Source organism: Diceros bicornis, chromosome 4 (genome assembly GCF_020826845.1).
Source record: "Diceros bicornis minor isolate mBicDic1 chromosome 4, mDicBic1.mat.cur, whole genome shotgun sequence".
In the NCBI taxonomy this organism is placed as follows: domain Eukaryota; kingdom Metazoa; phylum Chordata; class Mammalia; order Perissodactyla; family Rhinocerotidae; genus Diceros; species Diceros bicornis.
This window is the reverse complement of record NC_080743.1, coordinates 35,519,051-35,545,854: the sequence shown is the minus strand read 5'-3', so window position 1 is coordinate 35,545,854 and position 26,804 is coordinate 35,519,051. Positions and strand designations below refer to the sequence as shown.

At 39.1% G+C, this 26,804-nt stretch overlaps 1 protein-coding gene across 5 annotated transcripts in view; it reads right to left on the bottom strand.

Moving 5' to 3' along the window:
- Positions 1 to 9,703: 9,703 nt before the first annotated feature.
- Positions 9,704 to 26,804, bottom strand: part of CDC14A (cell division cycle 14A) — a 155,620-nt gene continuing 138,519 nt past the window's right edge. For 2 of the 5 annotated variants that reach the window (XM_058538638.1, XM_058538639.1), the window contains 2 exons: positions 25,822 to 26,155; positions 9,704 to 11,709 (listed from right to left, as the gene is read on the bottom strand). In XM_058538638.1, the coding sequence (XP_058394621.1) occupies positions 11,680 to 11,709; positions 25,822 to 26,155 (364 nt within the window). In that variant the 3' untranslated portion in view covers positions 9,704 to 11,679. Of the gene's footprint in view, positions 11,710 to 12,205; positions 12,328 to 24,653; positions 26,156 to 26,804 lie in introns of those variants that run through there. The other 3 variants (XR_009219745.1, XM_058538641.1, XM_058538637.1) reach the window with 3 other exon arrangements.

Below are 26,804 nucleotides of genomic sequence, written 5' to 3'. Positions count from 1 at the left end.
CAACTCTCCCATGCTTCCTCCTTGTTGGGGTGTGAGGCAGGCGATGATGCTCAGGTACTAAACACACTATATGCACTGCCTCATTTCTTCCTAACCACCTCCAAACCCCACATGTGGTGCGAAACCTGAATTCTGCGAAGAGGCTGCTCCGAAGGTCCAGCATTCATTCGGATGGGGTACAGCCATGTTCTGTACCATTCCTTTGGTCATTACTTCTGCACCACTCTGTTCTCCAGTGCTGTCCTGTAACATCTTTGTCTTGCTATACAAGGGTAGTGGACACTTGTTTTGTCTACCCAGAAAACCCCTCCCTCCACACACTTTTTTGGGACCAGAACACCTATTATTCAGAAAACTACTATCCTTCACTTGATTGCAAAGAGTGATGTCCTGTTCGTTTGTGAGTCCAATGCCCCCAACCCACTCAGATATGGTTTATGAGTCCAGAAGTAAATGTGAGTCTCTTCCCAGGAGTGGGGACTTGGGACTGAGAGTCAGGCCAATATCTCTCCAGGTGACTGAAGCTTAAGTTGCAGCATGTGGTAGCTGTCAGTAGTCATGCTTTCTGCCATGCAGAGAGAAAGATAGGACATTCCTGCTGGTTTTGAGCTCCTAGTTCCAGCCATACCTGAATCCAGCCACTTCCCAGTTCTTGGCTTCTACAAGCCCCTTGTGTCCTAAGCTAGTTAAAGTTGAGTATCTCTCACAATCAAAAAAGACCAACCAATACATGATTATATAATTTCCCCAACTGGATGATGAACTCCTTGAAGATAAGGATGAAGGCATGGAGAAGACACCTTCTCGACTTTGTCCTCCTTCTTTTTATTCCCCCACAGTTCCTAGCACAATCCCTTGAGGAAGATATTTGTTAACGGATAGATAAGGGGGGACTAATTAGTCTATTATTTCTCAATCTAAACCTCAAATTTAAAAGCCATCTTGAAGAATTAAAAATCTTGTTTTAAAAAGACAGTCTTAAATGGCTGAAAGCATGGCTTTCTTCCCCCAATTTCTTAACCATACAGTGCACCAGGAATACCTGACAAGTTTAAAAAAAAAAAAGCTGTCTCAGGCCCCACATCCCATATTCTGGTTTAACTGGTCTGGGGTAGGGCCTTGGCACTACTTTTTAAAAAATGCTTCCCAGGTGATTCTAATGCAGCCAAAATTAAGAATTATAGCTTCATATGAATCTCCCTTTATGACTGTTTTAATGATAAATTTATATACATCCTTTAAACATAGCCAGTCAAGGAAAATGACAGTCAGGAAAGTTAAATTCCAATAAAATTAAAGTGTTCCCATGCCTCTGTTTCTGTCAGTTCCCAGATGACCCTTTCCAACCTGCAACCCCGCTTGTCAATTTTGTCTACTTCCTTAGTCAATTTTGTCCGCTTCCTTAGTCAATACTATCCACTCGCTTACTCAATTCTGTCTGTTTGTGGAAAAACAGTAAGGATTGAGCAGTTCATTCTGTCCTGCACACCATCTCTTCTCCTCTTGGGCGCACCTTAAAGTTGAGAAAGTGTGGACCCTGCTGGGGCAGAGAATGGGAGGGAGCCTCAGCCCTGGATGGCTCCAATGGTCTGAAGGTTGCTGTTTCTTCTAATTCCTTGCCAGGTGAACACATTCAGGTTATTAATTAGAAAAAATGTACCAACATCTGCTCCTACACCTGCTGCCTTCAAAACCATCTCAGTAAATGCTCTCTCCTCTGTGAAGTCCCTCTGACCACACTCTCTCAAGTTTTATCCATGCTCTTTCCTCAGGACCCAGGAAGATCATGTCATCAGCCTGGATGGTCATTATTTAGGTGTCTTTGTTCCTCACAAGACTGTGAACTTGAGCACAGCAATTTTAACTTTATATCTGTAGCTCCCTGGTAGCCTCAATAAACTTTGTTGAATGAATGAACGAAATATCAATCCACAGTCAACTTTCCAATTTCTGTGGGTCAATATGAGTAAATTTCTTTGATTTCTTTCTCATTGTCTCCATTCTTTCTAGATCAGCAAAGTCACCAGAGACAGCAGCCCATTCAACTTTCCCCAATCCTTTTGGATAAAGCCTCTTCAAAGTTCTGCTCCCAGCAAGAAGCCGTCTGGAACCAGATTTCACTCAGACTTCTAGATCTAATGGCTGAGGGCCTACCCGAGAAAATGAAATCAATGTAGCACTTAATTTCTGAAGAACTCAGAGAAAATATGAAAAAAATAAAAGTGAAATAAAAGGGTTCAACCTATACCTATTATGGGTCGGGTACCTCAGGATACAGCAACAAAAGGCGTACAACTTTGCTTCAGGTTGTCACAGCTTAGTGAGGGGAAATAATGACACTTCACCAAATCCAAAATAGGAAAAAGCTTCCTGAAGAAGGTGGATAGTAAGCTGACCACTAAAAGGACTGACTGTATGTGGCATGTAAAATATGTAGGAAGAAGCCTTAGAGTGTAACTCACAAGAGAAGACAGGGCCTATTTTTAGCCAGCACATCATTCGGAACACTGAGCCTATTTGTGCAGGAACAGGAAGACACACAACATTTCGGATGTTCAGACAGAGTCATTATTTAAGTACAGAACATGCTTTAGAAAAAAAATCTGGAAGTATAATCTGTTATTACAATGACTTCAGGTTAGCAGATTTGAGGAAAAGGAGGATTTGAACATTTTACTTTTAACGCATGGCTGATTTTTTACAAGAATCATATTACTTTTTAGGATAAAACTAATACATAGACTAAAAACCACAAGATGTGCTTTCAATAAAACATCTTATTAAATAGGATTCTAATTATAATATAGTCAGGTATACTCACGCACAGTGTCTGAAGCCATTAAAACCAAGAGAACAGTACAATTCGGAAAAGAATTGCTCAGGGTTTATTGTTGGGACAATGTTAAAACTTATATTAAAAAGTCCTTTGATTGCCTGTTTATTAGATGTTGCTCTTTGTTGTATGAGCACAAAAAGAAAAGCCTTTGCTCATTCATGTCAAAAAACTGCACAGGCACGTTGCTGTGGAAACTTCAAACTTGAACTCTCTGCCTTTTGGCCAACGAATCTTTTCAACACAGCATTAAAACAATATTTTAAAATTTCAAGAACTTCATTTTCTTCCATCAGGTCCCAGTGTATGAATTCTTGGCCTTTTTAGGTTTTTTGTGCTAGCTGAGAATCAGCAAGAGATTGTTCCTATCTACATATCTCTAAGATACCCTGCCTTGAAGCATACTCTGTTTTCAAAGAAATAACACCTTTTACCCAAACTTTTTCTGGGCTTAACAATGTGTGCGCCAACCTGAAGCTTTAAAGTGCTGAGAACCGTCTTGCTTGAGGTGTTTCTGGTGTTACATTTTGATGTGCTCTTTCACAGCAATCAGGCCATATTGAACAGAGACTGACTCCATGTAACAGGGAAAACATTAGGAGAAGGGCTTTGCCATTAAGGCTGTGTTTACATCTGGGCTGTACCTCTTGCTAGCTGTATGACCTTGGGCAAGTCACTTTTATTCTCCACTTCTGTCTCCTCCACCTAAAACCTCTCAGGACTATATAGGAAGATAGCTTATAGATTTATTTATAAATTTATGAAACTTAGTACATTGGCTGTCTTACAGTAATCAATCAAGAAAAAATTGTCCTATTTACATTACCCCAAGGCTTAGCAGATTTTGCAGGTCTACAGATGCCAGGCTGGAAATCTAAATGGGATAATTTGAGCTGACAAAATGTCTTGCTCATAGGTCTTTTCTTTAGACTATTTTGCCTGGTGATTTTGAGTATCACCAGATCTGTCCAGGGTAGCTCAGCCTTGGCTTCAGGCCAAATGGGAGGCCTAGGGGCCTCTGAAACTTTCTCCACACAAGCAGCCCTGTTGCTTTATGAAAGAGTGTTTTAAACTTGTCTTTATTTTTTATGTTTTCGTTTTTAAAAATCCAGGTCTTTCTTGACTTATTCTTAATTTATTTCAGATTATTCCACCTTACCCTTTTATTTATTTATTTTGTGTGTGTGTGTGAGGACGATCAGCCCTGAGTTAACATCTGCCAATCCTCCTCTTTTTGCTGAGGAAGACTGGCCCTGGGCTAACATCCATGCACATCTTCCTCCACTTTATATGGGAGGCCGCCACAGCATGGCTTGCCAAGCAGTGTGTCGGTTTGCGCCTGGGATCCGAACCAGCGAACCCCTGGCCGCCGCAGTGGAGCGTGCGCACTCAACCGCTTGCACCACCGGGCCGGGCCCTCTACCTCACCCTTTTAAATCTTCAATTCCTTGGTTATATTATTTCACTGCATTTCATTCTTTAGATTTGCCTTTTATTTTAAGCAGTTTATCAATTTAGATAAATATTTTATTATTTAATTTATATCTTTATTGTTTAAAGTATGTCTTTTTTAAAACCTCAATGTTACCTTTATTTTAATGCAATCATTATATTTTTAGCTTTCATTTTTTTCAATACTTTTTTACTTTAATATTTTTGAAACTGCAATATTTTAAAAACTATTAACTCATATTTTTATTTCTTTTACTTATTAAATAATGGGTAAATATTAGATGCAAAATTTTTAAACTAATTCATCTCTTAAAGAAGATTCTGGGAGTTTTTCCTACTCTAGTTTGCCCTGAAAGGGTCTGGAATATTGAGGACATGGGGTCTATGACCAGCAGTGTTTAGGAAGAGAAAGCTGCGTGACTTCTGAATTCATACATTTAAAAACAAAACGGAAACCAGAACTCTGGCCCATCTGGAGCACTGGAGACCTAGAAAGATGGAGCTCCCATCTCCTAGATCACAACTCCTCCCATCTGCAAAGAAGTCTTCTGAAAAACAGGGACTTTGGGTCAACTTCTTAAGGTAAAACTGCAGATTAATTTAAATGGGCTTTAGTTACTACAAAATTAATTGGCTAAGATACAGAGTGTACAAAAAAGTGTTTACACAGCAGGCCTGAGACTGGTGTCCTTAGAAAGGCCTGCTTTCGAGATTGCCCTTGGCTTCCACCTGGGACCTTACAGCTCCCTACACTGATGTCAAACTGCCTCTAATGATGAGGGTGGTTCACTGTGCCTACCATGTAAATAAGAAGGTTGATGCAGAATTCCTGCTTTCCTTGTGCAAGTCTGGGATTTTTGTTTGCAAAGTTTGTAACAGAGGGTGCTTACATGACCAGCCCCCCATAAAAAACCTTGAGTGCTTAGTCTCTAATGAGCTTCACTGGTAGGCAGCACTTCACGTGTGTTGTCACCACCAGTTGCTGGAGAATTAAGCTCATCTTGTACAACTCCACTGGGAGATGACTCCTGGAAGCTTATACCTTGTTTCCTCCAGACCTCACCCCAGGTACCTTCTCCCTTTGCGGATTTTGCTTGGTACCCTTTCACTGTAATAAATCTTAGCTGTGAGTGTAACCATATGCTGAGTCTTGTGAGTCCTTCTAGCAAATCGTTGAACTTGGGGGTGACCTTGGGGGAGCTGACAAACAGGGCTTCTCCTATCTCTTGACCAGGTGAAAAATAATTAGTTCCTGACTTAGTAATTGACTTTTATCTCACCTCCCAACCAGATGGGTGAACTTCTCCTCTTTTGGTTTACCTTAAAAATTAGCAGTCCTAAGCACCTGTCACTTAAACAGGAATCCTTAATTAGGGTTAATTTTCCCAACAAATTTGACTTTAAAATAGATCAAGCTATTCTAAAGTCTCAGTTTGTCAGCTTGGTCGATTATCAAGGTCTCTCAGCAGTCTCACTTCTTGTCATGCCAGGATAGCCATCTCAGGGCCAGCGTCCCTCATTCAGCCTCTGGTGCAATATCAGAAAGAGAACTGCAAGGCTGGTGCTCTGTGATGATGGGACATGAGAATCTCGGAGCCCAGTGATTCTGCCACCAGTGTCTCTACTCTGTTTTACAGTTTCTGCAGTGTTGCCATTTGGTGTGGCCCCTGGCCACTTATTTCTTGGTCATTGAAGCATGTGATCTAAGTGGCAAAGTAAGCTACTGGCTAGCTCTCAAGCAGCAGGAAAAGTCTGGGATTGGCTGTTATACTTGTGAAAGAAATTGGTATGAAAAGTGGCCAAGGGAGAAAGAAGAAGTGAATATTACATGTTTTCTCAAATGAGGAAAACCTAGGCCTACTTGACCCTGCTGGTCACGCTCCGCAGCTGCCGTGTTACTTTACAACCCAAGCTACATGAGCAGCTAATTGGTTACATCTTTCTAGAATTAAAAAAACTGCCTGGAACGTGCCTCTTGGGGTATGGTAGCTCTCTTAGAATGTGCAGTACGGTATTAAAAGTCTGTCTGTCTGCAAGAAACCTAGATTTTTACAAATGGTTCCATCATCTCCTCCAGAATTTTACCCTTTTATTTTTTTGGATGAAGACAAGAATGGACTGGTTCCCTTAATCTCAAGTCTCTCGGATCCCTGTGTCTTCCAAGTTTTCTTTTCAATACATAAGGCATATGTTATACTTTACAGCTTAATCTCCATCAGCTCCCAGTAAAGGCCAGATGTATTACTAGATAGATAGAAGTATGGCTAGAGAGATAAATAGATAGATACTTACATAGACTACCATTATACTATTCTGATCTCTGGTTTCAATTTGTCTTTTGAACTCTCTATTCCATGTACCTGACACAATCATTTTGGGGGATCTGAATGTCAAGACTGACAACCTCACTTGGAGATAATCTCTTGTTTAAAAACAGTTTTTAAACCACTTTATTGAGGCGTGATTGACATACAAAAAGCTATACATATTTAATGTATGCAACTTGATGAGTTTGGAGGAAAGTATACATCTGTGACACCATCACAGATGTGATGGTGTCACAGAATACCAAAAACATATACATCACCTCGAAAAGTTTCCTCCCATCCTCTTTATTACTATTTTGCTGTAAGAACACTGAACGTAAGATTCACCCTCTTAGCAAATTAAAGGGTACAAAGTTTCAGTTATGCAAGAGGAATAAGTCCTAGAGATCTACTGTATAGCATAGAGCCTGTAGTTAATAATAATATATTGTATTATTCTTAAAATTTTGAGTAAAATAAATCCCAATGAAGAATTCTGGAGCTGACTAAAAGTGTGTATTTAGTGTAAATTTGCCCAAACTAGGAAGAGACGACCAATATCCTGTGACATTTGAGAGGCCTATTTATCTCGGTTTTAAGACTCAATATCAGTTGCCTCAGAATTTGTTTCCAAAGCCCCTTCTCACTCCTCTATGGTATACTTGCTCCGTTTTTTGAAGCCACATTAAATCCTTTTGGAAGAGAGCCATAATATAAATAAACAAAATACATTTGATAGGTTGTTACCCTTGAATCAGAAGTTTAATGTAAATGTAAAACATTTGCAGCTGGAGTCATTTCTACAGTTACTACCTTGCCCTGTTTGTCACTTGCAGTTCAATTTCTCAAAAAATTTTGGTCACCTTGATTCAAACCAAAGGATAGCTAGCAAGCGGTGATGTAAGTCAACTCTATTTTGGTGGTATGCGGTTAAAGCGAGACATGGTGAGTGAAAAGGTCGGGTAACTTATGTTTGTCCATTTAAAACCAGTTCCAAATAACTGTATTTTGCATTAAAAGTAATCTTTCAATATAAGTTTTTACTTGCACTTACCAAAAAAGTTTAAAATTCTCTAGAAAAGTTATTTTTCTCCTTCTTGATATGATTATCATAATTCAATCCATAAAGAAGAAACTGGGTGGGAATATATTAACATTTCAATGCAGCCCAAAATAACTTAATACAATTATTTTCTACTTTCCTTTCCATGCCATAGGTGCCACCCCTATGCAGCCTATGTGTAAATAAAGGAGTTTTATCTCGTGCTGTAAATTATATCTTGCTGTAATGGGAAATCTCCCTAATTAATCTTCCGAGGAGACATGCAGTGACCAATTCTTGCTTTGCTGAGTGTTGCAAAGAGAACTGCAAGGCATTTGCAGGCATCAACTCTGCCCCACAGGGCACTTTGGGAAAGAGCACATACTTTTTTTTTTTTTTTGGGTGTTGATGAAGTTGGGTTTATTTATTTATTTATTTATTTATTTAATTTTTTGTTTATTGCAGTAACATTGGTTTGTAACATTGTAAAAGTTTCAGGTGTACATCATTGTACTTCTGTTTCTGCATAGATTACATCATGTTCACCACCAAAATACTAATTACAACCCATCACCACACACATGTACCGAATTATCCCTTTCACCCTCCTCCCTCCCCCCTTCCCCTCTGGTAACCACCAATCCAATCTCTGTCCCTATGTGTTTGTTTATTGTTGTTATTATCTACTACTTAATGAGTAACTATGACTCTCTTAAGGTAGAGCACATACTTCTTATATGACATGAAACACCACAGAGGACCGTTCAGCTTATATACCAACAATTGATTTGAGTAGAAACTTTTAATATATGGATGGTTTAACATGTCACCAAGGAAAGTATACAAATAATGATTTTGAAAACACAGTAAACTCATGTTCCTGCTGTTACTTGAATCACAGCTGAATACATATATTGGGTAGACTCTCTAGGTGTGTTTTGAGATTTACAAATCACTTGACATCTAAGGGGGGCAAAACCACATGAACTCAATGACCAGTAGGTGAGAAATTTGTTGAATTAGTTAACTGATTTTTTTACTATTTTTTTCATAAGAACTGAATCTGTAGAAAAAGATTTTCTGCCCTTCTAGACAGGTTCATGAATTCATAAGAAATCTCCTTCTCTAAGATGTGGCCCCATGACAGCCATGGTACCCCAACTGCCTCATACAGTGTTGTAACGACAGCTAATTGGCTGATTCTCAACTCAAGAAGTGAAACTACCTTCCCACCCACAACCTTTCCTATGTGTTCTGAAAAATTTTAAAAGACAAAAGAGAAGGGAAAACACTCAGAAACATCACAACCCAAAGAGATCCAGTTTAATACATAAAATATTTCCAATACGTAGTGCAGCTTCTTCCAAGCTGGTCCTTCAGGGCATAGATCTGATTTGTTTCTATAATTTCTCCTTTAAAAAAAAAAACGCCATTCACGGGCTGGCCTGGTGGCCTGGCGGTTAAGTTCGCGCATTCTGCTCTGGTGGCCCGGGGTCCGCAGGTTCGGATCCTGGGCACAGACCTATGCACCGCTCATCAAGCCATGCTGAAGTGGCGCCCCACATGGAAGAGCTACAACTCCACAACTACAATATACAACTATGCCTTGGGGAGAAAAAAAGAAGAAAAAGAGGAAAATTGGCAACAGATGTTAGCGTAGGACCAATCTTCCTCAAAAAGAAAAAGAAAATAAAGGTGATTCTTTCTCAAAAGGAACTGATGACCAGTGTATCATACAATAGTCATAAACGACCAAGCAGGACTCAAAACACTGGTCATGATCAGTGTTTTATTAACAGAAAGGAAAATTATAGAGAGAGAAAGACAGCAAGAGCCTGACATTATCTGACTTTTATGAAATTTGAAGTAAAAGATTTCTTTGTGCTTATTGTCATGTATTTCAGGAAATGGCCACAACCTGGAAAGTCAATAAAAGGTAAACTAAAAATCCAGAACAGAGATCTTGAGAAACTCAAAAGGCACCAACCAGATTGGATCAAATATAAAATTATAAAGAGACTTCAGTACATTAATAACTCAAAATCCAAATTATAAAAGCAAGGGAAAACATAAATTGCATAAAACTTTTATTATTTATTAGCAGTGTATTCTTCTACACTTTAAAATAGAACAAAATATCTTTTGGAAGGTAAACTATTCATAACAAAATACATGTCAAACACTTTTTATTATTGGAGTAGAATTACTTTACTATATACTTTCTATATTATATACAATCACTTCTTGGTTTGTCTATGTATGCACATGTGTATAAATAATTTTAAGACATACACATGTAGATACATATGACTAATATACACACATAATTATGGAAAATTTACAGTAGACAATTTTACAATCATTTTAATAGCTGCACACAAATTAGTGCTCACAGAACTAAAACGGTCAATATGGTTCCCTTCCCCCCACTTCTCAAATGTCATCTGAATTACTTTTCACTCATAATTTTAAAAAAATACGATCATCTTCCTATACAATTAACCAATCTTTTGTTACAACAACTCATAATAAAATATTTTACTATTTCAGCTTTAGAAAAAGTATACAATTTAATTCCACTTATTTTCATTTTTGATTCCTAAAACATACAATTCATTTTTCACCAGTTTAGTGCAATTATTTGGTACTGTAGTTATTGAAGGTTAAGTTAACAAACCTGAGTCAAACATTCATTCAAATGCCTTTTGTAAAACGTAAAACACGAACAAGATGTTTTGCTGAAGCATGTATAATAGTCTCAAGGTACCCCCTTCTAATAAATACATTATAAATAACTCAATGGTTGAGAGTAAAGCACTTCATATGAATCCATTTAACTGTCTCTGAGTAGTCCATTCATAAGCAGCACGGAAGAGAACTGGGATCTAAGGCTCCCCAACTCCCCAAAGAAATGAAGCCTACAGGCTTCTGGAGGCCTAAATTCAAGATTACACTTACATGAAAGGGCTGTGAGTACCTATATGGAGTCCCTTCATTTTCATATTGGGTTTCTGATACGCTAGCTGATGCGTTAGGGGTTTGTAATCTGTTTTAAGCATAGCTCCTTTAATACAGTGAACTACTTAGCAGCATCCTTCTCAGTTTTATTTCTTCATTGATTTGAAACTGGTGCCAGACCATGTGTGATTACAGGCAACAACCACGTCGTACCAAACGCAGAATATTCTCATCCAGTTAAGAACTCTTTTGAGAGGAAGAAAGAAATAAAAGCATTTGGAATGTTGAGTCATTTCATAGAGAAAAACCACACTTTCAGGAGAAACTCGCAGCGAATTCTGATCTTCAGCTGGATGTTAAATTTTGTTAAAGCCCCCAAGGATGCCAAATTAAATGGCTCAGAAACAAAAACAAAGGGAAAGGAAATGGTCTAAATCAGCCGAATCAAATGATTATACTCTTGATAGAGATAAACTTGGATAAACAGGTTAAATTAGACCGACTTCCCGAAAGAATGAACAGATCTACCATCATAGTGGGAACATAAAAATCACTTTCAAAAACATTCTCCCTTACTTTTTCTTAATAAAGAGGAATTATTTATTCATTGTAGACAAAATCATACTAAACAAATTCAAAATACAAATTTTTGGTAGCAAACAGCAAGAAAATCTAAGTCAAAATATAGTCTAGTTTTTACATAATTTTATATATTTATAAATTTATCAAAATAGTCTTTTAAAGTTCACAATACTTACATAATGTAACACTGTACACGTCTATGTAATAACAAATGTATTACCGAAATACATTAAAAATAACCTTTCAAAATACCAAAGTCAACATTAAAACTGTCTTAAAAAGTGTTGATGTCTCCATAAACATAGTTTCAGTGCATTTATAGTAGTCATTAGCCAGAGTTTTCTGATTTCAAGTCTCTCGAAGGTCTTATCTTAGCGCTTTCTTTAATTTAAGGTAAGAAGGCAGAGCTATTCTCCCGGCAAGCAGCTGTTCTCCCTCTCCATTGCTCGTCCAGATGAAGAAATTGTGTCTAAGGGTGGAACAGCTCTCACTGGAGTGGCAAGGCCTTAGTAATGAACATATTCAGACTGAAGGGACTGTGTAGGGGAGAGACATAAACTGAGGTTAAATTCCATCACATACAAAACTTCTAGTACATCATCCAGCTCCTTCCTTCCACACGAGGCAGTTTGAGTCTATTATATAAAAGATAAATAAACTAAGAAAACAATAGTAAAAGATGAGGGAAACAAACCATTTGCAAAGAATGAGATATTTAATTACGTAAAGTGATTATAAGAAAGCTTTATATTTTAAAAGGCTTACTAGTTTATTAATAGTGATTAAAATTAAATATTAATTAAAAATTGCACTGAACTAATTTCTAAGTTTTTTTGCAATAATATTGAGTTTTACTCAAAAGTATTAAATGACATTTGTGACTAAATTGAAGATTATTAGAATATACTTTGAGAAGCTGTACCTTTTTTTTTTTAATTCAATACGTATCAAATGAATGTTGATACTTCTAATGCAGTAGAATTAGCAGTCATTTAAATAATTTCCTTAGGAATGCTTGGATTTAATAAATACCTTACGAATCTTTTCCATTTAGGGGAACACAAAGCACTACTAGCCTTGAAATCTGATCTTAAGACCCAAAAGCTTTGGTGCAGAAGAGTCTTGCAGTCTTAAAGTAATAAACAGCAGACAACCTTCAAGAAAAGTAAACAATGCAAGGTCCTCCCACATCATATTAGATAATAATATAAAAGGAACATGATTGAGATATGTAATCAGAATGCATTGATAATAGACATAAACTAGAAAAAGATAAAGAGAAGTAGAGAAAATTTGCCAAATAGTTATTTTTGAGCAGCAGACAGCAGTTACAAAGAAGGAATATAAATCAGTCTAAACATTAACAAATTTTTTTGCACAATTTTTCTAATCAAATACCTTAGATCAACAAAATTTACTTGATTTGCTACTAAATGCTCTTTTCTCTTCCCTCAATAATTATTTCTCAAGTTGATCTGCAGCATTTTATTAATAGGTCTTATTAGTTCTGAGACTGGCCCATTTTGTTGATGGTACAGACATCAGTAAAAACGAATCTGTCCATTTCGCAAATAATTTACAAAAGGATTCAAATGATCTTTTTTCAGCTTCAAAATCCCAGTGAGGGGCCGGCCCGGTGGCGCAAGCGGTTAAGTGCGCGCGCTCCGCTGCGGCGGCCCGGGGTTCGCTGGTTCGGATCCCGGGCGCGCACCAAAGTACTGCTTGGTAAGCCATGCTGTGGCGGCGTCCCATATAAAGTGGAGGAAGATAGGCACCGATGTTAGCCCAGGGCCGTCTTCCTCAGCCAAAAAAAAAGAGGAGGATTGGCGGATGTTAGCTCAGGGCTGATCTCCTCACAAAAAAAAAAAAAAAAAAAAAAAATCCCAGTGAATTTTAAACCCTATCATATCAACAGCCACGTACTAAGTAAGTATCTGTCAACACCGTGAGTCAAAAAGTTATGGTCCCTGCTGTCAAAGGGCAAAAAGACCACACTGTCATACAGACATAAAACGAAAGACAAATGTGTCAACATTAAATAATAATATACATAAGGTAAGAGTAACATTGTGCACAAGCAAAGGATTAGGCAAGAGGTGGTGAGGGCAGATTTGGGGAGGGGAGGTCGAGGCTGCAAGTTTCAAGGAAGAGGTTAAATACCAAGAGCTGCTAGGAAGAATAGAAAAGGCTTGGCAAGTTGATTTTCTTGCTATAGGATGTGGTTTATGCTTCAAAACAGGAGAGATGATCAAGAATTAGGGCACTATAATATAAATATACCTGAACTCACAGAAAGAGTAAAAGAGGTAAGACTGAGACAGCCCAGTGAGACTGGTCCAGTGCCTTGAAGCCCACATACATTTAATTTGCAGGACATCAGTTGCCATCCTAGCAATTAGAACTTAAAAGTGGACTATCGTTTTTCTAGCTGCTTCTTCCCAGTTTTTTCTAAAGTCTGCGAAGTAGGCAGAGAGGGCAGAGCCAGGTGGTCTCCCCAGCTGCAAGAATCCCACACGTGCACACTATATATCGGCCAACACTTTCTCGGGAATATTTAACTTTTGCTTTTGTTCTAATTAGAAAAGTTACACGTTATCACTAACAGAAATTATAAAGCTCCTCAGATTGCTTGTAAATTTAGAACAAAATTGTTTCTGCAAGCACCTCCAAAGTTCCACCAATTCTCAATAAGCAGAGATGTGGCAAATGAACAGACACTAGGCAGGTGATCTTTGTTAAACTAACTTTCTGCTAGGGTAAAGTATTTTATATATGCGTCAATATATAGGGAGTAAATGTGTGTGTGTACATATATTTTTTTATGGAATCGTGATACCCACTGAACGGGAAAACAGAAACAGCCTAGAATAACTTGAAGGATTTCTATCATTCACATGAAGTATATATTCATTAGTCTTCTGGCAGAAGCCTTTCCTTACATACAGCAGAAGCCATAAACTCTGGCTGGTGTTTAATCCAGCCTTCAGATACCGTTTACCACAATCCCTACTGCTTCCTTTCCACCACCCAATTTGCTCACTTATGTTGCCTAACTGACTCTGCAGGCGTCTGTAAACAAATGAAGACATGATTGGGCAGAAAAAAGGACCTTCTGTCATGCTTGTTAATTCATTCAACAAACAATTACTGAACATCAATAGTCTATATTAGGCACTGGGGGATAAAAATACGATATCCAAGTTCTCGAAACAAAACATATTACATGGTTTCTTTATATGGTGTAAAGAAAGTAAAGGAAATGAGATCAGTAAAAAGGGTTTAGCAAATTATTCTGACATCAGTATTTTGTTAACAAATTATCTCCCTTTCATTTTCAATCTAAAACAAAAATCTTAATGGAAGCGGACTTAGGGAAGAAAGAGAATTAAAAGTTAAAGTCTACAAGACCTATTCACTTCAAAAAATCATAACTAATATTTCAAGGCCTGTTCACTGGGGAAATAATAGTGTGGGATGATGGTAACATTTAGATTTCAAGCACCACACGCTTACATGATGGGGTTGTATTGAGGGTCTCTGCTTCATTTGTTTTCCAAATGTACATAGATCCTAAAGTTACTAATACCCCAGAAAACACACTAGCCAGTTATTAGCATTTTTAATTTTTATAGTACAAATTCAAATTTATTTTGTGCTCTATAAATAATATCATTATTTCCGTTCATTTTATTATTCAAAAAATAGATTAATTGAAGTACAACTAACTGGAATCCTTAATAAATCAGATATATTACTTAACGGGTCAATTATTCTGCAATAGATACTTATTGAGTACTTTCTATACACCAGGCACATTTTATATGTATTAACTCATTAAATGCTCCAGACAACTCATTTTACAGATGAGGAAACTGAGGCACAAAGCAGTGAAGTAGGTTGTCCAAGATCATGCAACAAGGAAGTGATAAAGCTGGAATTTGAACTCTGGCAGTCTGGCTGTAAAGCCCAAACTTTTAGCCACCACAATACGTCTCAAGATACTTCTAGCATTTGTCCTGTGATCACTACATATTCAGTTGAATATTCTCTCACCCTGACACAGACAAATAATAACTTGAGGCAAGGTACAACGCTGAGTAAGCAAAGAAATATTAACTTACAAAAAAGAATGTAATATTTATTACTGTAAAGGAGATATATATTTTTTAAATGATTTTCAATAGGACTGAATCCAAAAGAATTTTCAAGAATATTCTAAAAAGACATTTTCTTTATAAGAACACTCATGCTTAAATATTCTGATTAAAGTTTTAATTCTGCTTGGCCAATGTTTTTTTATCATTACCCTAAGAATTAATACCTAAGGCATCTGAAATACAAAAGAAAAAAAAAAAAACCTCAGCAGTGACAATGGATACAGTTATGAAGAAAGTGAGCCTGAGGTATAAATATTATTTTACAAGGTAGCACTAATTTATATATAACCAACAGATTTTAATTTCTCAAATAGAATATTCAAGTTCATGTGGCCAGTAAGTTCAACAGGGTTATAGTGAGTCAAAATCAGATCAAGTTTATCACGAATATATGGTATTCTTATGGTATGAATACCATAAAACTAATAATATAGCAATATTCGGCCTGCAAAATAAGGATAAAATTACCTTACACTTGCAGCCCCCAAAATTTTTATGTCAAAATATAAGCTTCCATCAAGAAGTCTTGTTCCCTGAAAGCAGTTAGATTTGACATAAAACAAAGTGTTAGGTAAGGAGATCAAGACAATTTGTTCTGTTCTGGAAATCTGCTACTAATCTGTTTTGGCAGATGTAGGTAGTGACTTTAAAAATTTAGCTATTCTGGAGGTGTTTCTTTTTTAAACAGCCCAGTTACCTAATCATGGTAGAAAAATGTCTAATAATTATAGATATAAATACTGTACAAATGGTTAATAAATAAAACTATAAGTTGACTATGAAAAACAGCGAATTGTAAAGAATAATGAAAGATTAAGGCCTTTGCCAGCAAATGAACGAAACAATGTCTTAACATGCAAATAATCTGGACCAAAGGACCCTATGAGCTGGAATGTTAGTGTCCTACTAGGTCAAAATCCTGCCTCAAAATTGCCATGTGCTTTTGCCACACTGACTTTTTCTTTCCTGTATATCCCTATTTTCCAAAGTCCCTTAAGGAAGAAAAAATAGTCCACTAGTTATCCTTGGTTTGAGTTCTAACTACAGAGGCAAAAACTACTTTAAAAGGTGGTTTTAATGGCACAGATAATTAAAAGAAAAAAAACACGTTTGGCAATACAGTATCTTATTTTATATATAACTCCAGTGTTTTAAGTGTTAATGAACAAATGAGGAAAAATATACACACTGGGGAAAAATAAGTTTACCTCTGCCTCTACACTCCTGGGTGTTTTACAGCTTTGCAATAGAGTTTCCAGTTTTTGTATTGCTTGTCAGTTAACAATACGTAAGATGTGTACATTAATACATATTTCCACAAATATGGTTTCACCATCCTGAAAGTATTTGCCTTTGCTAATATAATAATACTTCTCCAATAACACTAGTAGAAACATAGCTGGATAAAGTTTTACTGGCATCATATTAACACAAAAAGACTAAGGTTTGTGATAAAATCAGCTTTGAAAGAGGTGTATACATTTTTCTATAGTGTTCTCTAGGCATTTCAGGGACCCCAAGATTTAACAAGCCAATTTTGGTTAATTAAAATGCTATATAAAATATTCTTTCACCTTCCTACATGAGTTTCAATAGATTCTTTTTTTCTGGGGGAATTTAATCTGTGCTTTGCAACAATCAGAAAGAGCTCAATTGTTAGATGACAGATTGTTGACACCCAACTTGACTCAGCCAATCATTACGTGAGTGTTTGCAGTTCATCTGAATGCCAAAATTATATTGATGCAAGCTCCGTGAAAATTTATTTTCTCTTATTTTAGTAAAGCCACATTTCTAGAAAAAAAATAAACTCTCAGATTACTCTATGTTAAAGCTAAAGCTGAAAACTTGTTTTGCTTTTTATTGATGCTTCCTTTGCTAACAGTGATAACGGGTTCCTAAGCCCCTCAGCTCTTTGCTTAACAGTCATGAACCTAGATATATTATCCAACTTTTAGTTCAGTAAGTATTTATTAGGCACTTGCTATCTTTGGAACCTGAGAAAACAAAGATGCCTCTGAGAAGCTTAAAAGCCAGCAGAGGAGAGAGAATCAGGTACAGCGACTACAATATGAGAGCAACCGGCTGGGGCTGGGGGGTCGTGGCGCGAACCAAGTCCCATGAGAAGGAAAAGGCATTCTCCCTGGATGGGTCACAAATGCTTCATCAAAAAGATAACTATTGAGGGGCCACCCCTAGTGGTTAAGTTCAGCACGCTCCGTGGCCTAGTGGTTAAGTTCAGCACACTCTGCTTCGGCAGCCCAGGTTTGGTTCCAGGGCATGGACCTATATCACTCGCCAGCAGCCATGCTGTGGTGGTGACGCACATACAAAATAGAGGAAAGACTGGCACAGATATAGCTCAGGAAAAATCTTCCTCAGGCAAAAAGCAAAAAGATTGGCAACAGATGTTAGCTCAGGGCCAATCTTCCTCAGCAAAAAAAAAAGAGTAACTATTGATCCTGGCCAAGAAATACAAAACCAAGCAGAGACAAGAGGAAAAGCAGAGTGAACCACATGTGCTAGGGTTCAGGCATGAGGCCGGGTGTGGCGCTCTTACAGAATGCCAGTCAGGGTGCCGGTGGAGCTGATGGAGAGGACACGGTGGGGGGTGCATGCTCCCACGGGGAAGGGCCCTGAATGGCAAGCCAAGGGATCCAGACTGGACACCATAGGCAAAGTGGAGACACTGAAGAATTCTGAACACAGAAATGCTTTAATCAGCTGTGTCTTAGAAATCTAACACTGGCAGCAGTACAGAGAAAAGATTAAAGGCAAGAGATACATAAGGCAGGGAGAAAATTTAAAGAGCTATTCCAATAGTCCATGAAGATCTTAATTAGGGCAACAGCGGTGAGAATGGAGGGACAAAAACAGACACTTCAGAGTCATAATAGTCCGTGAAGACCTCAATTAAGGCAGCAGTGATAAGAATGGAGGAACAAAAAACCGACATTTCAGAGAGGGAACTGATAAGACTTAGCGGCTGGATGTGGCAGAGGGAAAGGCAGAAGTAGTGTCCAAATGATTACGAGTTTCTAGCTTGAATGACTGGACGCATAAAGATGCAATTACTAAGCCAGGAAACAAAAGGAGGAGCAGGCAATTGAAGGAGCATGTATTCTCTCCCAGGTAATGCCCATGGGAAGTTAGAAATGTAGGTCCAATGCTCAGGAGATGGTTACCCAGAGAGGTGTGGGCCAAGGTCAGAGCCTTGGGAAAAATCATTAAGGGCAAGCAGAGGAAGACAAACAGGTAACGATTTAAGGGGGGAAAGGAGAAATGGGAAAATAATATTCCAAAACTCAAAGGAGACAAAAAAGATAAACAAAGGGTGGTCAATGTTGCCAAAAGCTGCAGAAAGACTAAGAGGAATGAGAGCTCACAAGAGAACATGAGATTTGGCCTTAAAGAAGTCAGAGGCAAACTGTGGGAGAGACTTTTACCAGAATGGGGGCCACCACTCTTGTTCCAAGTTCGGCCGTAAAGGAGACACTGTGAGAGGAGACAGGACCGAGGGAAGCTATCGGTAAGAGCACCCTCACCAACTCAGATGTACCTGTTTGCAGGTGAGAAGAAAGGCAAATGGAGGGGAAGAGACTGAGACATAAGAGAGGAAGGAAGAGGATGGGGCAACTCCCAGAATAGTTTGGAAAGAATAGTACAGGTAGGTAGAGTTACCATTGGGAAATAGTAAGATTTCTTTTCATCTAAAAGGAGAGAAAAAAATGACAAGTCCAGACGTAGATAAACTTTAAGTTAGAGAAGAGGATAGTTAGGGGAAATGACTCCTGATGAATTCTATGTTCTCAGTGGAACTCAAGGCAAGGTCAACCAGCCCTGGAGGTTGGCAGAATTGTGTTGATGAAGAATGTTAAGAAGTTTTGGAACAGCCAGTATGGGTAAGAGAAAGGGAGTCAAAATGGGATAAGTAAACTAATTATGAGCACTAAAGGGCCAGGTAAATTAGAAATTCATTTGAAATGAATTGGCAAAGTAATGGGATTTTCTCCAACAATGCTTAGAAGAGAGAGACTAGGAACAGATACAAGATGGTTGAATTAATTTAATTTTGGAGGCCAGTGATAAAGTGAGACTTTGGGCAAGTCACTGCCTCTCTGAGTCTTCATTTCCTCATCTGTAAATTGTGGGTTAAATAAATAAGATAACATATATATAAAGCACCTAATACAATGCCTGGCACCTAGGAGGTACTCAATAAACCTATAGTGGTGATGGTGATGATAATGATAATGATTAGAAAAATGTTACGATTGTCGAGAATGTTGGCAGTAGCCTGGTAGCTAAAAAGTAAAGCCAAAGTCCTCAAGGAATGAAGATGAGTAAATGACAGTGATGAGGACAAAAGGAGCAGCACGTCGTTAGACTTAGACGGTGTTTTCAAAGGAGAGGAGAGTGTTGAAACAAGGTGTCTAATGAGACGTCAGAATGCAGCCCTTACCTCTTAAGTATAAAGATTTGGGAGTTACCAGACAGTAAGCAATTTGAACTTAAGCGGTGAGTAAGGGGAAGCGGGTTGGAATGGGGCAAACTTTTTTTGCTCACTTTCACATAGAGACATCTTGATTTTCTCTTTTGGTTTACTGCTTGCAATGGACTTAACATTTGTACCCTCCCCACCCCTGCCACTCCACCACCAAATTCATCTGTTGGAATCCTAACCCTCAACATGATGGTATTAGGAGGCAGAGCCTTCTGGAGATAATTAGATCATAAGAGTGGAGCCTTGAATAGGATTAGAGTTCTTATTAAAGGGATCCCAGAGAGCTCTCCCACCATCTTACAGCCATGTGAGGATACAACAAGAAGATGGTAGTCTGCAACCCACAAGAAGGCTCTCACCAGAACCTGATTATGCTGGCACCTGATCTCTGACTTCTCAGCCTCCAGAGCTAAGAGAAATAAATTTCTGTTGTTTATAAGCCACCCAGTCTATAGTATTTTGTTGTAGCAGCCAAGCTCCTTAAGATACTGCTTTTTTATATCCTTCCTTCCCATTCCAGTAACTTCTAATCAGAGACTAAACCTGAGGATGCTGAAGCATCTGTGTAGCCCATGGAGAGGGTGACCTCATTAATATCATAGAAGGCTGAGGGGCTCACAACGGTCTGACCGAGAGAGAAATATCTGCTTCTACGGATAAAACAGTTCTCTCCCACACATACCAGCCATCTGAGTTTAGACAGTCACCATCAAACAGAGCCTGTGTCATTTACTGAAGACTTCTATTAGGGGCAAATCCAATGATTTTACAAGTAATGTATATGTGGCATCTATGCTTGTTTGCACATGCATGCACACCCACATGTATGTGTGTCTGTGCAATAAAAATATTCCTTTCTGGGTTAAACATCTTATACATATACATAGTAAATTTCAAATTTTTGAAAGAAATAAATGACCTAACTTAATGTTAGAAAAGATGATAGTATGGAATAAATAAACCAATAACCAAATAAGTAAGCAGAGTCCAATGCTAGATGCCATGAATATAATAAAAATTAGAGACTATGTTTTCTAACCTCATGTTTCTAACCTCAAGTTTACCAACCAACTCAGTATCATCCAAAGCCTACATCTATAAGCAAGGTAACTCTCAATCTGAAACAGGGCTGACGAAGGCCAAATGACCGATACAGCTAGGACAGCTTCAGAAAAAGTCATGATTGCTATGGTTGGGTGAGGTCAAGGAAGGCTTCACAGAGGAGGAAGTAGGATTTAGGCCAACTCCTGATGGGAAGGAGTCTGAGAAACAAAGGGAAAGAAGAAGGTAGACCAGGTTGGAAGCATAGCATGTAAGAAAATATGGAGGCAAGAGGAGTAGGGCGCTCTCAAGGACATGAGAAGCTCCACATGACAGAAGCAGAAGATTCATGCCCAGGAGTAAAGGGAAATGAGTGTGAAAAGTTGTTTGAGGAAGAGTCAAAAAGGCCCTGAATGGCAATCCACAGAGACTGAACCCACTTCACGTCAAGATTGGAGCTGAAAGTTATGCTCCAAACTACCCACTTTGTGTAAAAATCAAATATTTTTAAAATTTGAGGAAGAAAAGGCACAGTAGAATGCAAAAGTAAAATCAATATCTTTATGGTCCAGAAACAAACCAAGACACAGTGGCAGGCTACAGAGCTGGAAACTGGTGGAGGTGACCAGGTATTCCATTCCTGGGGGTACACAGGCCAAAAGCCCCTGGCCTGAAAGCGGAGCTGGGATCAGGCTCTGCCATCTGTGAAAGGGGCTGAGAGAAGCTGCAACCACTGCCCTCCGGCCAGGGTTTATGCAGAGCTGCTTCCCTGCCTGAGAAGCCGGGCTGCTGAGCTCAGCAAGGGAAGAGAGCCTGGGTCATTAAGATCTGAAGACCTAGGGATCAAGGAGAGCCAAGAAGAAAGCCAGTAGATGAGGAGGGAAAAACACAGAGAGAGGGCAGAGGAACAAAAAACTCCCAGTGTGAACCTACAAACGAAAATTCCAAAACACATAGGGAATATGAACACCAAGAGAACTGACAAAGCCTGCAACCAGGAGACAAATTCTCACAGGCTGAAATGCACATAACAAAGCAATCTCAAAATGACCTATCGTCTGAGATCCTTAAGGTGAAAAAATGAAGAACAGCCATAAAAAGAACAAGAAATTAAGAAACAAAAATAGGTAGGTCCAAATAAGAACAGATGGCTATCATAGAGAATGAATTATAAATGGGAAATGAAAGATATAGCCTTTAGATATCTATTTTAAACACCTACCACAGTATATACATGACAGAATGTAACCAAAAGAATATGCTTTTTGGAGTCAAACTGACCTAGGTTCAAATTATGGCCCTGCTACATATTTGTGGTACAATACGGAGCAAAATATTTAACCTCTCAAACCCTCAAGTTATTTGTCTTTAAAATGGAAGCAATAATTCTTACCACATTCATTCATTTAAATATCTAACCATCCCTATATCCATTCAAGAAATACTTAATGAGTGCCTACTATATGCTAGGCACAGAGCACACAACTATAAAAACCAGAGGAACTGTCCCTGCCCTCATAGAGCTTACAGTCTAGTGGAGGATACAGACAAGTGAACAGATGATTAAAATGCAGAGTGAGGGGCCGGCCCGGGGGGTCAAGCAGTTAAGTGCGCGCGCTATGCTGCGGCGGCCCAGGGTTCGCCGGTTCGGATCCTGGGCATGCACCAATGCACCACTTGGCAAGCCACACTGTGGCGGCGTCCCATATAAAGTGAAGGAAGATGGGCATGGATGTCAGCCCAGGGCCAGTCTTCCTCAGCAAAAAAAGAGGAGGATTGGCAGATGTTAGCACAGGGCTGAACTTCCTCACACACAAAAAAATAATTAACTAATTAAAAATAAAAAAAATAAATAAAAAATGCAGAGTGAGATGCGTATTGCAATTAAGACCAGGGCGGGGTGTAGACGAGCTTATGGGGGAAGCACCACGACCTAACGTAGAGTTGCGGGGTCACATAAGGACAATGTAGATGAACAGCAATTCACTGGAAAGTCTCTTAGAAATAAAACAGAGCAAATTCCAAGACAGATACCTGAAGTAATTTCAATTTAATAAAATACTTCCACCCCACCCACACCATAATCACACGTCCCTCATTTCTTAAGCATTTCAAAACTCCTCTGAATCTCAGAGAGGAAAAACTGATCTTTTACAGTAAGTAGGTCAACCGAAATGAAACCCTGCACATTGCACTAGGCAGTAGAAACTTCAAGACTAACAGAAGAGGCTAAACAAACAAAAATAAGCCCTGACTGTTTCTCAACATTCTGTCACAACCATAAGGATTCCTTAACATTTGTTCTTGTTTTCTATGTTAAAGTATTTAATGACAGAACAAGGAAATCATTTTTACATATTTCTGGGGGCTGAACTGCTGCATAAAGTGAGAGAGCAATTGCAGCTTTCAAAAGAGATGCTAATTGCAGCTTTTAAAATATTAGACTCCCTCTAAACACTCGTCACCCCCACCCCCTAGGAGTTTCTGGGTCTTTCTTAAAGGTATTGGGAGGATACTGCCAAATAGACTTCATTTCCTACCTAAAGACTTAAATGCATTTTTGTTGAGTGATTTATTGCTAGTTCTTCAAGGGTCGTATGTCCCACATCTCCAGAAGCACTGGGAAGGACCATCTTATTTAGACAAGAAACTCACAGCAACTAGAAAAGCTGCATTGGACCAATGAAGGAAAAAACTCACAACCTCCTACTCTATTCCACATAAAATGGGAATTTCCATCTTAATTAGACTTTCTGCCAGCAAGCCAGCAGGGGCGAGGACTTGGAGCCCTCCCTCTCACAGAGGTTTTCTAGGCAAAAAAAGGAAGGAAAGTCAGCTATAGGAGACCTGCTCCTTCTGACTTCCTGGGAGGGTAAGAGGGAGGAAAATGTTGTCATGCTGGCAATTCTATTTATAAATGCTTTTCTTTACAATAAGATGACAAATTTAAGAGGGAGAAGAAGGAAATTGCAGCATCTGCCCACACAAACTATTATTTTAACTTTAATTACTGGAAAATCACTCTATTCGGGCCAGAAGATGGAGGAGGGGGAGGAGAGGTGAAGAAAAATAAGAAAATATGGAATGAAACCAAAATTAAGTTATATAAACATGGGAGAGCGATCAACGATCATCTAAAGAATTCTCCCATGCTTCCACTAGCAAAGAGGAAAACCAACATCCAGGAAAAGCAGAATGTTATTCTTGTCAAGCTACCAATGCTTTCGGTATTCAGCTATAAATGTGGATTACACAAAACCTTTAGTCATGAATCTGCAAGATATTTATATAATTATCTATATATCTTTATGTATTACACTTTTTCTGAAAATGGAAAGCCCTGTACTCTGGTCTGAAAAAGAGGCTGACCCACAATCAGCCTATGAAAATATGGACTGAACTCAATTCCTGCTGTGAAGTATATGACTTGTAAACCTAGTTATGAAAATGTAAATACCCTATCATTTTCCATCTAACCCCAGTTACAAGGATTTAAGTTTTACTGATACACATGTACTCATAACATAGTGGGATTAGTGTCAAATTAAGGAGTGAGGTGGCCTGGCAGTTGCCTGGGGACCTAACTTATACAGGAATCTAAAATAATGTTGAAAAACATCATTGGGAATAAAATAAAACTAAAATCAGAAAGGACTGTGTGTGGATAGAAAAAAAAAGAAAAAACTTTGAAAAGAGGCCTAAGATAGGGATGTGAGTGGTAAAGGAGTCCCATCAACACACACACACACACACACACACACACACGTACACACACGCACACTGCATCTTCATGTTGAAAGTGGTTTCTAAACTGTGATCTAAGGGAACTGGATCCTATTAACTCTTGCCCTGGGGCTACTGTTCTGCTGAGTGGGCCATGAGAGGCCCTGCCACCAGCACTTCTCCTTCCCTCTTCTTCCCTGCAGAAATCAGCCTTTCCCTGGATAATGGCTGAGGAAATGTTTGAGAATAGTGGGCATGACAGGGTGCCGGAACGCAGCCTCCCCAGGACACCCGGAGCCTGCTTGTGCCCTGGGTGGAATCAATGTTGCACTCTGACATTTCCTTGATCTGTGGGATCTATTTCTCCTTCCTATTTTGTCCTAGTTCTCTCAGATCAACACTCACATTCCCATAGATCTCAATTCCCTTTGAGGCAATAAAATGTGTGATTAAAGTAATTCATAGTAGGGGGTGAACCAACAGATTATACCCTAACAGGGATTACTGGTTAAAATGGGGGCTTGTTTAACCTGAATAGAGAGCTGATGGGTAAAATGTGTTTGGAGATCTTCCATCCTGATACTCTGCCTTCCCCCTCCCCTACATCCCAGATACCTACCTATAAGCCTTCCTTATAAACACCTTCCCCTTGCCATTTAATTAATTCTGGGGCAGTTCCCTGCAGGAGGTGACATATTCAAGGCCCTAATGGTTAGTTCTGAGAAGATAATGTTCATTCAGCACCATCCCCATTTAAATATTCCAAAATTCATTCATTAATACATGATGTGGAAAAAGCCATGGATTCCTACCACCACCACAACCAAAGCAAAGACCATCTATCATACGAATCAGCTCCTGGCTTTGCACCAAATATTCAGAGTGATTTGAAAACTTAACTGAAAAGTAACTGAAGTCAACAGTGTTCATGATGAAGGGAATGAAAGTTATTTCCTTTCTAAGAGAAATCACTTAAAAAGGAGTAGAGGGAGGAGAAGAAAAAGAAGGAAGGAAGAAAACCCGGTTGAAACTTGGCATTTACTTGAAGAGGAGCCAGCAGAATGGACGTGCGTGGACAGTGTCACAGCACAGAGGGAAAGCATCGATCAGAAGGCTTCCTTGGCACTATTACATTTCTTGGGTGGCAGCCTCGGCTGGGAAGGCAAGGCACGCAAGTTGCATTCAGGGTTCTGAGGGCCAAGAGGTGGTGTCTGCAAACTTACGGGGATTGAGCGGCTCAGGAATCTCGCTGAGGAAGAAGAAAGGCTGGTGTAGGAGGGTCGGAGGACGGTGGTGTGCTCCTCTGTCTTGGCGCTCTGGGGGGTGGGCTGGCTGCTCAGAGTGCTCCCATCGCTGCTGCTGCTTCGGCTGTACTGGTTGTTGTTGAGCTCAGGGTAATTTCTGGCGGGTGGCTGGGAGCTGCCGTTCAAGAGGTTGGTGAAGGGGCTGGCTACGAAACCGGCCTTAGAGGACGAGGAGGTCTTTTTGTTCTCTGGATCATCTGTGGCAGCGTTCAAGTTCCCTAAAGAACTGGCTAGCCGGGAGTTTATGGAAAAGCTGAACGGAAAACACAGGTGGGGGGGAAAACATAGACAACAATGTACACTCATGCAGAGCTCATGTTTCTAAAACACAGAATTATGACACTAGGGGAATGTGATGAAGACAGTTCTGATCAATGCAAATGGTGACAGAATGGCTTCTGTATCGCTCTTGGCAATATTACATGTGGCCTTTAGTTATACACATCAACTTCCTCTGTCAAAAGCAGTTAATTAAGACCCAAGAAGCTGGCTAAACCACTTTGACCAGAGATCTTGAAACAGAACATCTGGGGGTTCTATTTGTCCTGAGGCAGGAAGTAAAGGAAAAGGGCAACATAAGGGGAGAGTAAAAGCAGACTTAAGTACAAGATTTAACTTAGACATATTCAATCACACGACTACATCCAACGTCCCTACTCATTTTAGTTCTGTGCATACACATCAGGGGAGAAATGACAATCACATACAGCATTAGTACGAGCAACTGAACTCCACTTTCTGGATCATGTCAGGCAAGCTGGAGATTCACCATAGAAAGGGATGCTACACAGCATTCCCTCCACGACCCTGTCCCTTGCAATTTGAGACAGAAGCAGAAGCCCCAGACAGTCACAAAGCCTTTTCTGGTTTCTCCCCTTCTCCCTGGTCCCATCCTCTGACAA